The 13,768-nt window shown below is 42.9% G+C and overlaps 1 protein-coding gene across 1 annotated transcript in view; it reads right to left on the reverse strand.

Annotated features, from left to right (window-relative positions):
- Positions 1–13,427, reverse strand: part of OPN4 (opsin 4) — a 47,703-nt gene extending 34,276 nt beyond the window's left edge. Inside the window, exon 1 of the mRNA XM_089780346.1 lies at positions 13,281–13,427. Within this exon, the coding sequence (XP_089636472.1) occupies positions 13,281–13,427 (147 nt within the window). The remainder of the gene's footprint in view (positions 1–13,280) is intronic.
- Positions 13,428–13,768: the final 341 nt, after the last annotated feature.

A 13,768-nucleotide genomic window follows, 5' to 3' on the forward strand; every position in this document is an offset into this window, starting at 1 on the left:
AGCTGGATAAAAATGAACACCTTGGAATAAATCAATCCCTTTCAGATTATATTTGTTTTTATTCCTCTTTTGCAAATATGGATGATTGTATCAGCCATGCTTGAGTCAAGAGCCATTTTTTGGTTTTACTATCAGTTTAGTGTTTCAGCAAAAGAAAAATCTAAAGAAACAAACAAAAATAAAACAAACTACATAATAGCTGATAGAAATACACTGAAATTCTATTGCACTTGACCTCAAGGAATGCTGTAAATAACAGCACGTGTGTTCTTTGTGTTTTTTGTCCTATTAGAATTTGAATGTTCATGCTAATGTTTGATTTCTATGATTTCCTTAAATCACAGGCTAATAATTCAAATAAATAAACAAACAACAGTAAAATATTACGTAGCTTAAGTGGAAATGGTCAATTCAATGAATATATTCTTGTTTATTCAAGACTTCAATACAGTAGGTCTCTGGTTTCTCCCACTGAATAACCAATGCTGAATTATTAATTCCTTCAAGACGCAATTACCTTGTAGTGTAGAAAAACAATGTTCTTTACAGATTAAATTGAGGATTGAAAAAAAAATGGAACTTGTACTAATACAAATGTTTTTAAAATGCTTTACCAAGAATTGAAATGGTTGAAGAAGAGCTATTTTCTTTAGGATGGGGGACAAATATCGTCTGTATATTTTAATTTGCTTTCTTTGAAATCTAATGTGAGTGGTTGATGTAGCTGTTTAAAATACAGGTTTGTGGACGGTTGCCTAATGGATTATAATCAAATTCACTTGTACACACATACTATGTTTGCTTAAGTAGAAAAAATTCATTATAAATCAGTATATATATATATATATATATATATATATATATATATATCTGGACAACTGGCCCCAGCCTTGTGACTTAAATGATAAGATAAAGCAACGAGGCATGGTGAACTCATAATAGCAGAATATACTAGGGGACTGTGGTTACGTCTACACAGCAGTGTTATTTCAGAGTAACTGACATTATTCCAAAATAACAGAAAGCATGTCTACACTAGAAGTCTTTATTTCGAAATAATGTCGAGCTGAAGAATTTCTTACTCTGACTCATGGCAACCCTCATTTTACAAGGAGTAAAGGAAGTCAAAGGACAAGTGTTCTTCCTTTGACTTTCTGCTGTGTAGACAGTGCCTAAAGCTGAGTTAAGCTATTTCAACTTCAGTTACACAGTTGACATACCTGAAGTTGTGTAGCTTAATTTGACTTTTGCCCTGCTGTGTAGATGCACCCTATGATGGTTCCTCCCCCACCATGAGATTGTCTGATGAATACAATATGCATAACTCGAAGATGCTTTGAACAAAATTCCTCATGTAACCTATCAATGTTAATGTCTCAGTCTGATGCATCTGTATATCTTATTTATATATGAATCACTCTTGTATGTAAGGTTAGAAATATGGCTTTAAATGTGCAAATATGCTTATGGTTTTAAATGTGCAAATGAAAGCCATCAAAATTGACTCCAATGCTCTGACAATTTTGATCACTGGGTGATCAACTTAATTGCCTGTGAACAGATTGGTTCTGTCTCAGGTCTGAGCGGTGGTTGGTCCTGGAAAATTAACTTACACTGGTATAACAGTTTAACCAGGTAATTTCTCATGGAAGGGAGGTGTAGGAACAAAGAATTCCTGCCCAAAATGAAGTCTACTTAAACTGGAAAGATATCAGTTTCTTTGTCTTTGGCTGGTATGACATACCCAAAGAAATAGCCAGGGATCCCAGGAAGAAAAAGATTTCCCTGGCTTGGAGTTTTAGCCAAAATAAGTACAGTTTTAGGGTAAGTTTGCAAAAAGCTTTAGCGTGTCAGAACTAGCTATGCATTTTCTTTTATTTTAAATTTGTAATTTACTCTGCTCTGTCCATTTTCACTTGCAACTACTTAAATCCCGCTGTTTATATTTAATAAAATTACTTCTATTTACTACCAAGCCTATTGTAAATAATTGTTACTTGGGGGAGCAATCAGTGTGCACATCCTTCTTTCATTATTAAAAGGGGGCTTACCTAAATGTGTTGGGGGTTTTGGTTCCCATTTGGGGGTTGGTTTCCTGGATGCTGTGTCTGCACTCTCCCAGAGCTGGTGTGATTCAATGTTTGCATTGCTTTTTGGGGGGGAGGGGCAGGACGGTGATCTGAGCTCTGTGCTTTGGCTGGGGGAGACCAAGAGAACTGGCCCAGCAGAACAGGGAGCAGAAGTCCCAGAGAGCAAGAAGGTGAATATCATTGGTTTTATCAGTGCATTAAGAAGCAGCCCCAAAGGGTCTTCTGTGACTGTACCCCATCACAGGAACAGATGCCCAAACTGACATCTTCCACCACCCTGCCCACTTTTTGGCAGGTATACTCTGAGCATTTACATTCTTGTGGTCCTACCAGATCAGCAAAATTCAGTAGCAAGGGCAAGACACAGCCCTAGGCCAGCTAAAGCACAGGAAAATCCAAAATTGTGCACCATGGAGATCCAGCCTCTTTCAGACATAAACCAATGTCTGAATGTCTAAATCAGTGGTCTCCAACCTCTTTATGCATGAGATCACTTTTTGAATTTAAGTGCAATCCAAGATCTATCTGAAACCTAAATACCCTTGCCCCACCTCTTTTGTGCCCCTTCTCCAAGACCCCGCCCCTGCTCATGATGATTGGGGGGGCACGACCAGTTGTTCGTGAGGTGACCCACCCCCTCAATTCCCTCCACCCCAATAAAGAGCCTGAGCTAGCACTATTTCCTGTGAAAATGGAGGTAGTGCCAGACACAATACAGCACCCTTGCTCCTGCCCAGAGCCCCACCTGCTCCCTTCCCCAGCCCCCACCAGCACCCTGCCCCTGGCCAGATTCCCACCTGTACCCTGCCCAGGTCCCCATCAGCATCCTGCCCCCTGGCCAGGGCCCCACCAGCACCCTGCTCCTGCCCTCTGGCCAGACCCCATCCAGCACCCTGGCCAGACACCACCAGCACCCTGCCTCTTCTTTGTGGCCAGACACCCACCAGCACCCTGCTCCTGTCCCCTCCTTCCTGGCCAGACACCTACCCCCAGCTTGCTCCTATACCCTATTTTCCACTCAGATTCTGCACCCCATCCCTATCCCACTCACTGGCAGCCCTGTCCCACACACTGGATACCTCATTTTTGGCCCCATCTCAGAGTGTAGAGGGGCCCACAAATTCCACTAACCCTGGAACCCCAGAAGAGTTAATCTGGCCTGAGGCTTGAACCTCAGTCCTACCTACCTTCTCCCCATGCAGCTGGAGTGCCAGGGGAGGGTGGTGTCTCAGATGGGGCCACATCGGTGAGGCTTGGGGGAGCTTGGAGGGGGTGGTTTTCTGCGTCTTCCTTGTGTGATTCATGCTCTGGGAGTCCCCTAAAGTATCTCACAATCCCATGGACCAATTATGTGTTTTTTTAGCAATTCTTAGCATGGAGAGGACAATTGACTCTAGGGAAATGGCAATAGCCCCTTATGGTGTAGTGCAGCAATTTGTTAAGTTGGCATTTAACCCTTCAGACTGCTGAGCTCTAAACATACCCTGGAAGCCTTGTGTGCTTGCAGTGAAGGCAGACCAGATGTCTTTTGGAAGGAGTGCTGTTCCCTGGTTTGAGGCCAGAAACTCTCTGATATGAGGCCAGCAAAACAGTGGACTTTAGTAAGAGGGCCAAGAATGATCTTGCATATCAGTGAACACAGAAGAAGCTGGCAGCATTGTACATTTCCTGGAATGATGACCAGTAGTAGATTAAGTAGCTCGAGACACAAACAGGAAAACCAGGGACAAGAACCGCACCTCAGGCAACTTGCTGACAGCATCACAGGTGCTGACTTTTCATTGTGCCAGGAGATATGCCAGAGAATGTGAAGGATAACAAGAAAGGTTTGAACAGGCATGTTAGCAATAAAGGGGGTGATCAGGCAGGGTGTGGAACCCTTACTGGATGAGGCAGGTAACTTAGGGTATGTCTATACTACAGCGCTAATTCGAACTAATTTAGTTTGAATTAGTTAATTCGAACTAAGCTAATTCAAACTAACGCATCCAGACTAAAAAACTAGTTAGAATTAGTGTTTTGCTAATTTGAACTAGCATGACCACATTAAGTGGACCCTGAACCGGGGTTAAGGATGGCCGGAAGCAGTGCCGGCAGGGCATCAGATGAGGACTTAGAGCGTGGAGCTGCTGCCTCAGGCTAGCCGAGGGCTGTGCTTAAAGGGACCTGACCCCCACCCCGGACAGACAGTTCTCAGGGGTGCCCTGCTTGCAAAGCAGTCCTGGCTTGGAGTGCCCTGAGTGCCCACACTGGGCACATCACAGCACTCGGCCATCAGACCAGCTGCACTTGCCGCAGGCTGCCATCTGGGGAGAGGGGACAATTGGGGGGCTGCAGGAGAGCTTCCACCCCCAGAAGCCCGCAGAGCCAGCCCAGTCCTCCCCATCGGCGGCTCGTACCCCATTCCTCTCTCACCTCCTTCCACAGGTCCCATATGAAGAGAGGCTAAAGAGACTGGGACTTTTCAGCTTAGAAAAGAGGAGACTGAGGGGGGATAGGATAGAGGTCTATAAAAGCATGAGTGGGGTGGAGAGGGTGCATCAAGAAAAGTTCTTCATTAGTTCCCATAATAGAAGGACTAGAGGACACCAAAGGAAAGGAATGGGTAACAGGCTTCAAACTAGTAACAGAAAGTTGTTCTTCACAAAGCAAAGAGACAACCTGTGGAACTCCTTGCTGCAGGAGGCTGTGAAGGCTAGAACTAGAACAGAGTTTAAAGAGAAGTGAGATAAAGTGATGGAGGTTGGGTCCATGGAGTGGTATTAGCCAGGGGGTAGGAGTGGTGTCCCTGCCCAAAGTTTGTGGAAGGCTGGAGAGGGATGGCACGAGACAAATGGCTTGGTCACTGTCTTCGGTCCATCCCCTCCAGGGTCCCTAGGGTTGGCTGCTGTCGGCAGACAGGCTACTGGGCTAGATGGACCTTTGGTCTGACCCAGTACGGCCATTGTAAGCTCAGGGCTCAGGGTCGGGCGTCTCAGTCGACCGCCTTGATTTTCATGCACACCTGCTCCTGGGTGGCCAGGCTGGCAGCTCTCCTGCCCTAGACGGCCACTTTCCTGTGCCTAGTGCAGAGGTCGTGAACGAGGTCCACGATGTCCGCACTAGACCAGGCAGGTGCCCGCCTCTTGCGGTGCCGGGCAAGCTCCCGGGAACTGCCAGCCTGGTCCTGGGAAGAGGGGGAGCGTTGGGGGGCATCGGGTGGATGGCTCGAGCCGTGCCAGGTGCAGGGTCTGCTAGCTGGGTGATGGCAGGCTTGCACCTGGCACGGGCACTGTAGCCAGCCCGTGCCCCTTTAAGGGGTCCAAGGCCGGGAGGGGGACAATAGAGTTTCCCTGGTGTTGGCCAGAGTGGCCACCAGGGAAAGCTGGGGAGGGCTAGCCTCCCACTAGTTCGAATTAAGGGGCTACACACCCCTTAATTCGAACTAGTAAGTTTGAACTAGGCTTAGTCCTCGTAGAATGAGGTTTACCTAGTTCGAACTAAGCGCTCTGCTAGTTCGAATTAAGTTCGAACTAGCGGAGCGCTAGTGTAGCGCCTATCAAAGTTAATTCGAACTAACATCCGTTAGTTCGAATTAACTTTGTAGTGTAGACATACCCTTAGTGACAGATGATGTGGGAGTAGCTGAAGAACTCAATGCTTTCTTTGCCTCTGTCTTCACAGACAAGTTCAGCTCCCAGACTGATGCACTAGTTAATGCAGTATGGAAAGGAGATGGGCAGCCCTCTGTGGAGAAAGAATAGGTTAAGAACTATTTAGAAAAGCTGAACATACACAAATGCAGGAGTCTGGATTCAATGCATCCGAAGGTATGCCTTTGGCCATTATCTTTGAAAACTTGTGGAGATTGGGAGAGATCCTAGATGACTGGAAAAAGGCAAATGTAGTGCCCATCTTTTAAAAAGGGAAGAAGGACAATCCAGGTAACTACAGACCTGTCAGCCTCATCTCAGTCCTCAGAAAAATCATGGAGGGGATCCACAAGGAATCCATTTTGAAGCACTTGGAAGAAAGGAAAGTGATCAGGAATAGTCAGCATGGATTCACCAAGGGTAAGTCATGCCTGACCAACCCGATTGCCTTCTATGATGTTGTAACTGGCTCTGTGGACATGGGGAAGTCGGTGAACATGACATAACTTGACTTTAGCAAAGCTTTTGATACAGTCTCCCATAATATTCTTGCCAGCAAGTTAAGGAAGTATGGATTGAATAAATGGGTTATAAGGTGTCTGGAAAGCTGGCTAGATTGTTGGGCCCAACAAGTAGTGATCAATGGCTTGATGTCTGGCTGGCAGTTGGTTTCAAGTGGAATGCCCCAACGATCGGTTCTAGGGTCAGTTTTGTTCAACATCTTTATTAATGACCTGGATGAGGGGATGGATTCCACCCTCAGCAAGTTTGCGGATGACACTAAGCTAGGGGGAGAAGTAGATATGTTGGAGGGCAGGGATAGGGTCCAGAGTGACCTAGACAAATTGGAGGATTGGGCCAAAAGAAATCTCATGAGGTTCAACAAGGACAAGTGCAGAGTCCTGCACTTGGGATGGAAGAATCCCATGAATTGTTAGAGGCTGGGGACTGACTGGCTAAGCAGCAGTTCTGCAGAAAAGGAGCTGGGGATTGCAGTGGATGAAAAGATGGATATGAGTCAACAGTGTGCCCTTGTAGCCAAGGAGGCGAATGGTATATAAAGGTGCATTAGGAGGAGCATTGCCAGCAGATCCAGAGAAGTGATTATTCCCCTTTATTTGGCATTGGTAAGGCCGCAGCTGGAATACTGCATCCAGTTCTGGGGCCCCCCAGTATAGAAAGGATGTGGACACACTGGAGAGTGTCCAGCAGAGGGCAACCAAAATGATTAGGGGGCTGGAGCACATGACCTTCGAAGAGAGGCTGAGAGATTTGGGCTTATTTACTCTACAGAAGAGAAGAGTGAGGGGGATTTGATAGCAGCCTTCAACTCCCTGAAGAGGATGGAGAGAGTCTAGTCTCAGTGGTGACAGATGGCAGAACAAGGACAATGGTCTCAAGTCGCAGTGGGGGAGGTCTAGGTTGGATATTAGGAAAAATTATTTCACTAGGAGGATGGTGAAGCACTGGAATGGCTTATCTAGGGAGGTGGTGGAATCTCCATCCCTAGAGGTTTTTATGTCATGGCTTGACAAAGCCCTGTCTGGGATGATTTAGTTGGGGTTGGTTCTGCTTTGGGCTGGGGGCTGCACTTAACGACCTCCTGAGGTCTTTTCCAGCCCTGGGATTCTATGATTCTGTGAAATGGTTCTGTCAAATTATATGTGGGGGAAATATTAACATTACATTAAGGTTGATGTTTTAATTGCATAAGAGTTGAGAAATTCAGTGTATGTTTTTATGCTATGTGGCTGCATCATACCTGCTATAGAAACCTAAATGGGAATTTTGCCTGAGAAGGGATTGCATAATTTTGTCGTAAGCACAGTAACACAAAATACTGTATCAGTAATAAGGGTCTGAGTTCAAATTACAAGAGAAAAAAATCTACTTTTCTAACACAGGAAAATTGAGATTGAAACATTGTTATAATACACAGACCTAATTATGTTTACTCTATGCAAATCCAGTTCTCTGCTTCTGTATGTCTTTTTACACTGACCTTAGTCACAATAACAGAAGCACAACAACTGAAGGAAATTATGTTGGCTATAAAGCACAATTGTAAAAATGCCTTCGATTTGAATTAAAATAATGGAAAACTACAAGCAAGGATTAAATACAAAAATATACAATGAATAAGTAAAGTCACATTAGAGGGAAAGGATACGCATAGGATAGCACAAGTTTTGAAACAAATTATCTAGGAAGAAAATCATTCAGGACCAAAAGTAAATGTCACTGCTTAATAAAAAAGTATATGCACTATAAAAGACAAAGAAAAAAGCTTTTGGTAAAGATGAATTAAAGGTGGGACAAGGTCACAAATTTTGACCATCTGAATTTTCTCAGTGTTTGGGGCTCGGATTCCATAAACTATTTTTTGCCATTCTTTTGGAGGATAATGCCGACTTAAACATTTTTCATTTCATAATTGTTCCTGAAAAGCAAGGGCCTTATCAAAAGAGAGTAGAAAGTCTTTCATTGACTGAAAGGGCATTGGGTCAGGTCCTACATGCTCAAAATTCTGTGCCGGTTTAACACACATTGCACGCATTGACATCAGTAAGGGGACTAAACTGTTTCATCACTCAGTGGAGTCTGATTTGAGATTTTCTAAATAGAATTATAGGTCAAAAGAAGCTGGGGGAGGGCAGAGTGAGGAGGAGAAGGGGCAGAGAAACTGCTTAAGGAAATAAGATCAGCGGGACAAACAAGACATCAGACAACTCATGCTGCTTTTTTTCCTATTGTTTCCACAGCACATGGGCCTTGTTTTGTTTCTGTTCACCATTGTTATCTGAAGATATTAGTACTTTAAAAAGAATTCAATTACCATTTGTTATGGTCCTTATCAAAGCAAGGTTGTAGCTACCTTACCCTTTGACTGCAGTAGGAAGTTCATTCTGGCCATGCCTACACCGAGGGAGAAAGTCGACTTAAGATATGCAACTACAGCTACAAGAATAGCTAGAGTCAGCATTCCTTAAGTTGAATTTCTGTAGCATCACCACTGTGAAAAGTCGATAGGAGAAACTCTCCCGTTCACTTCCCTTTCTCCTCATGGCCCTGTAGAGTACTAGGGTCGGGGTTGGGCCCATCAGCAGTTGATTTAGCGGGTCCTTACTAGCCTCAGTAAATCAAACCCTGGAAGATCGATCTCTGGGTAAGTATAGACAAGGCCAAATAGTGAAGGAGTGCTCTGTAGAAGAATACATTAGGGAACAGAGCATACCACATATTCTCTTTAAAAAAGAGACAGTGCTGGGTTTGGTTCATATAACATGGCTCAGAACACAAAGTGTTAAAGTACTGGCAGTCATGCCATATTAGGTTTGCAGAAACTAAAACAGTGAGATGAAAGGTTAAAGACTTCCTCCAGGTGAAGAATATCCCTTAGCTTTTCTTGAGCCAACAAAGATACAAGGAAATGAAGACACTTGTATCTGAGGCTTTGGACCACTGGGTGCCAGTATACCGCCAGGCTGCTTGTGCTAAGGCTGGTTTAGCATGGCACTAAATCTGCAGAAACAATTTGCTGAGCAAAAGCAGGCTTCCTTCCTATTATATTAGACGATTAACTGCTACCTGTCTCTCAATAACACAAACATTGGCACAGTAAAAGTCAACAAGGCAATAGATTGGAGGGAACCCAATCCATTACATAAGCAGTACAAAGGCAAGTGCTCTGGAGCCAGATCTTACAGATGCAGACTGCACGTCAGGGATACATGCAAATGTGAGAGTTAGGTTTACAGTAATACCCAAGCATATATGAAAACCTGGTTACACAGCAGCTTGTTCAAGGGTTTCAGCTCTGGCAGTCATGCCATATTAGGTTTGCAGCCTTTGTTAGGTACCTTTCATTTGCTATCGACGGAGAAAATGCCTGACAGGATCAGGCCAAGTGCTACTGTCTTACCTCTGGCAGTGGCGAATACCAGAAGTTTCAGAGAAATATGTAAAGTTATGGAGAAAACTGCCTAGAGAGAGAAGGGAACTAACAGTAGATTTATACCATGAAAGCTGGAAGGCAGTTTTTACTCTTGTATATTAAATAATCCCCAGAGAGATGTTTTTATTATCCGTATAAATGTGCAGTCCTTTTCTAAATCCCATTATGCTGTCTGCCTCAGTAATCTTGTGGCAGGGAATTCCACAGTTTCATCATGTTAACACACTTTTCTTTCCAGTGGTTTTAAACGTGTGGAAGCATGACTAGAAAAATGGGACAAATCTGGGTTTCCTGATGATAATGCTTATCACGCCTTTTTGGGATGCTCAGTTCCTACTGACTTGTATGGATGTTTGGGGTGTGCGAAGACTGCAGAAGCAAGCCCATACTGCCTAACCATAGAGTGAATATATTTGTAATCACAGTGAAGACTCGTGTTTGGATGGTGCATTGCAGAAGGCAAGGAGTGGAAATAGGGGAACAGCATTTTTGTTCCTTGGAGTGAACTTAATATTTATCTACCAGTTTTCTCTAACACAACTTCCAAAAGAGAAGTGAACATGTTTTTAGTTAACATGCAGTAAGCTTTTCTGAAGCTTGGGATATTTGGGAGGCATTGGGAGAAAAGAAAATGCTGGCTAGCCAGACAAATCCTTGCTCATCTAGATCCAACGCTGGAGATCACCACGGTATAGAACCTTATTGTTCTGTACTAAGTATCAGTGGCCTTCCGTAGTTATAACTACGGCAGAATTCCTCTAGGAAGTGTTGAGGAATTAATGAAATAGCTAGTCAGCTACCTGGAAAAGGGTACAATGTACACACCCCTATGCCTAGCCAACTCTGCTGGCTAGTGCAGGGGAAGAAAAGGGACAAACCTCAGTCAGCCAGGATAGCTACTGCCAATGGAATATGCTAGAAAGGGAGATGACCTGTGCTCTTCAATGGGATCGTGTCCCATCCCTGTGCATGGGTACAAGGTGGGAGAAGACCAGGCACAACTGTGCCCTTAATGACACTCATTGTGACCTGGGAGAAGTATCTGGCAGAACCAGTATTAGCCCTAAATACTTGTTCCCTGGTCTCATCACTAAGCTGCAATGGATTTGCATGTATTTTTCTAACAAGATCGACTCAAACAGAATTTTTATTTTTGAAAATTCAGTTCACCTTTGAATAAATTAATTTCATTGCATGGATGAAAGGACAAATGCCCTTTAAAAGTGTGAGTCCTCCGTTTGACATTTCCTTGTCTGTGACACAGAAGGAAAAATGTATGCACTCGAGCAAAGGGGACTGGGAAGTGAATAAATTACAAACTATTTTCAGAAGAGTGAGTTCTATTTTTCCAGCTCAGTAAACCAAAAAACCCTCATCCATATAACAAGTCTTATCCTGGAGACTTTAGTTATTAACAAAACCCACTAAAGTCTGGAATAAAGTTCACAGCAACAGACATATACATGCCAAGTGTTCTTTCATAAATTTATTTCCAGAGTGTAAATAAAGTATATTCTGTGTTTCACACTTTCCTAATAGTAGTGATATATGATTCAAGATCTAATTTTCACTTACAGGGAAACAGTTCATCTTCAGGAGATTGTCGTGGGATTTAAATGTATTTTAGTATCGCGCTCTGCATACATGTTAAGCCTTGTTGTGGCTTTGAGAAGTATAGTTTCCTTTTTTCTCTTTTAAGGGGCAGCATGATTTTCTATGGAAATGATCTGGTTTGTTCCACAGTGTTTAAAATATACAAAACATTTGGAAAGATTCTGTGAAGCTAACAGACCAGCATCAGGGCTTTTTGCAAGTACTCCTCTCGAAGAGACCAGAAGAATTCAACATGCAATTTAATTTGTCTAACAAGACTAAACAAGAAAAGACAAAGGAAACAACTAAAACCTTACTGCTCTCCTGGTTGAACTAGTGGATTCAGTTTGAAGCTAAGTTATGAGAAGTGTCCATGTTTAACAAAGCATTCCCTGTGTGGTTCAGAGTGCTTTAATCACCCGGCTTTATTGTTATGAATTTACAGTAGAGCAAATTATATATACCAGAAAAATAAACAGAGCAGAAATTCTGAAAGTCAGCTATATAGGTTCTGCCATCACAATAAGCTCCATATGTCTGATGGAACTTGTTACTCCTCACATCAGCTTGACCTTTTTTCAGAGCTTGCTTTCATAGGGCACTTTCTTTGTGGTTGGGGACAGAAGCAAAGAAAGTAATCCTGCTGAAATTATGGTTTCAGCAGGATGATGCCAACTTCCAATCCCCAATATCAGGTGGGCAGTGGGGTTCTTGGCTCCATGATTTACGTCCTGTTGAGCAACTAGTGTTGCATCTCAGATTTTCTTCTAAACCCTACAAATCACATGCAATCCCTCTAGCATTCTGTTCAGTAGAACTGTTAGGAAATTCTTTGTGCAAGCCAAAAACTATTTGAAAGTTTAAAGATAAATTAATTTAATGTAAGCAAAGTGACTTGATTGATAAAGGTCTTTCAGTAGAGGACGTCTAATGTTTTAGGAAGCCATCCCTTTGCTTGAGCCCTTTTCTCTTTCCCCCTGTTTTCTCTCATTTCTCTTTACCCTCCCTGCTGTGGTCTGGTGTCCTCTCTCATTAGGTTATCCATCTAATTTAGTTTGTAAGCTCCCTGGTACAGGGAAGTTACCTGCTTACTGACCTCTAAAACATTGTACACAGCAGTGTTGTTACAGAAAAAAAGGAATAATCAAACTTTGTTCTTACTATGCTAGTACATCAATAAGAAAACATGTTTTCTGTGCTATTAAAGATTAAACAAAACTGCAACACGGTACCCTTTCTCCACCCCATGGGGTGTTTGAAACCTGAATATATATTATGCAAAGGACTTCTGTTTTATCCTGGGACACACCAGATGTGAGCACTCAAAATCTGTAACTGAATTTTGCAACTTAAATCCGTGTTAATGTGTTCAAATGTCCATATAGCTTGAGAACCCGTTGCTGTGGAAGAGAATGTGATAGTCTGTTGCTTAAAACAACAAATAGACAAAACTTCAAACACTAGTATGAATGTGAAGACACATTTTGATAAGCTGAACTACCAGAGTGCTGAGCCAATGAAAGGCTTTTTATTTTTTAAATTTGTTTTTGGTTGTGGTAGAATTTTTATAACACTTGAGGACCAAAAAAATATCAGCTGTTGTAATACAGGTAAACTCTGTTTCTACCAACAGCCGACTGTAGCACTGTCCTGGATTTCCCTCTTATTACAAAAGAGGTGGTTGTGTTTAAAATCAATCACTTCATATTCAGGAGCACACTATGTTTGACAGTTTTACAATATACTTTATATATTTTAAACACTCCACTTTATCTTCTGCTTATGTAATCCAGGTTACAAAAATGGCTTCTAAAATTATTACAAGAATTGTTAAAAATGGCATTCCCTAAGTTTCCTTGTGTTGTTTGTTAGGGCGTTGCTGCCTTTAAATGTGTGCAGACCACATACACCTTAGATGTGCATGTACAGTTTCCTTAAAGGCAAGCTTTACCAGCCAAACTATTTGCTACAGCTTTTAGCCACAGAAAAAGAGTTTAGTGCCACACTTACTGTTGGGGCTACAGGAGGCAGGTCCACCAATGTGTAGGCATTAGCTTCTGTGTTGTTCCACATTCCCGGGAGGGACTCCACAGTACTGGTGCAGTTAGGATCTTGAGGGGGGCAAGAGAGGCCCCTTTGGATGGATTGAACATTCATCGGATGAAATAAAAGCAACTTCCTAAAGCAACAGATGTGACAAAACACTGCTCTGAACCTTGAAGAGCAGTTTCCCTGGTTTTACAACTCAGCAGGTTGTCAGATTTTCTCCTTTAGAACTATGTGAGATGCAGGGTTTCTGTAGCACTTCAGATTCCTTCTTTCCCTCTCCAGCTCAGCAAAAAGCAGCCCCAGCAGCTTCCATTTAAATATAAAAGCCTGCAGGGTCTGCACATGCCCAGTTAGGCCCTTGCCCCATTCAAATTAAGACTTCTATTTCACCGCATTATAAAATTGGTGTCCACTTTAAAATAATGTTATTTTCTTGCTTCTGACAGATT

Source organism: Pelodiscus sinensis, chromosome 8 (genome assembly GCF_052426305.1).
Source record: "Pelodiscus sinensis isolate ZL-2025 chromosome 8, ASM5242630v1, whole genome shotgun sequence".
Classification (NCBI taxonomy): domain Eukaryota; kingdom Metazoa; phylum Chordata; order Testudines; family Trionychidae; genus Pelodiscus; species Pelodiscus sinensis.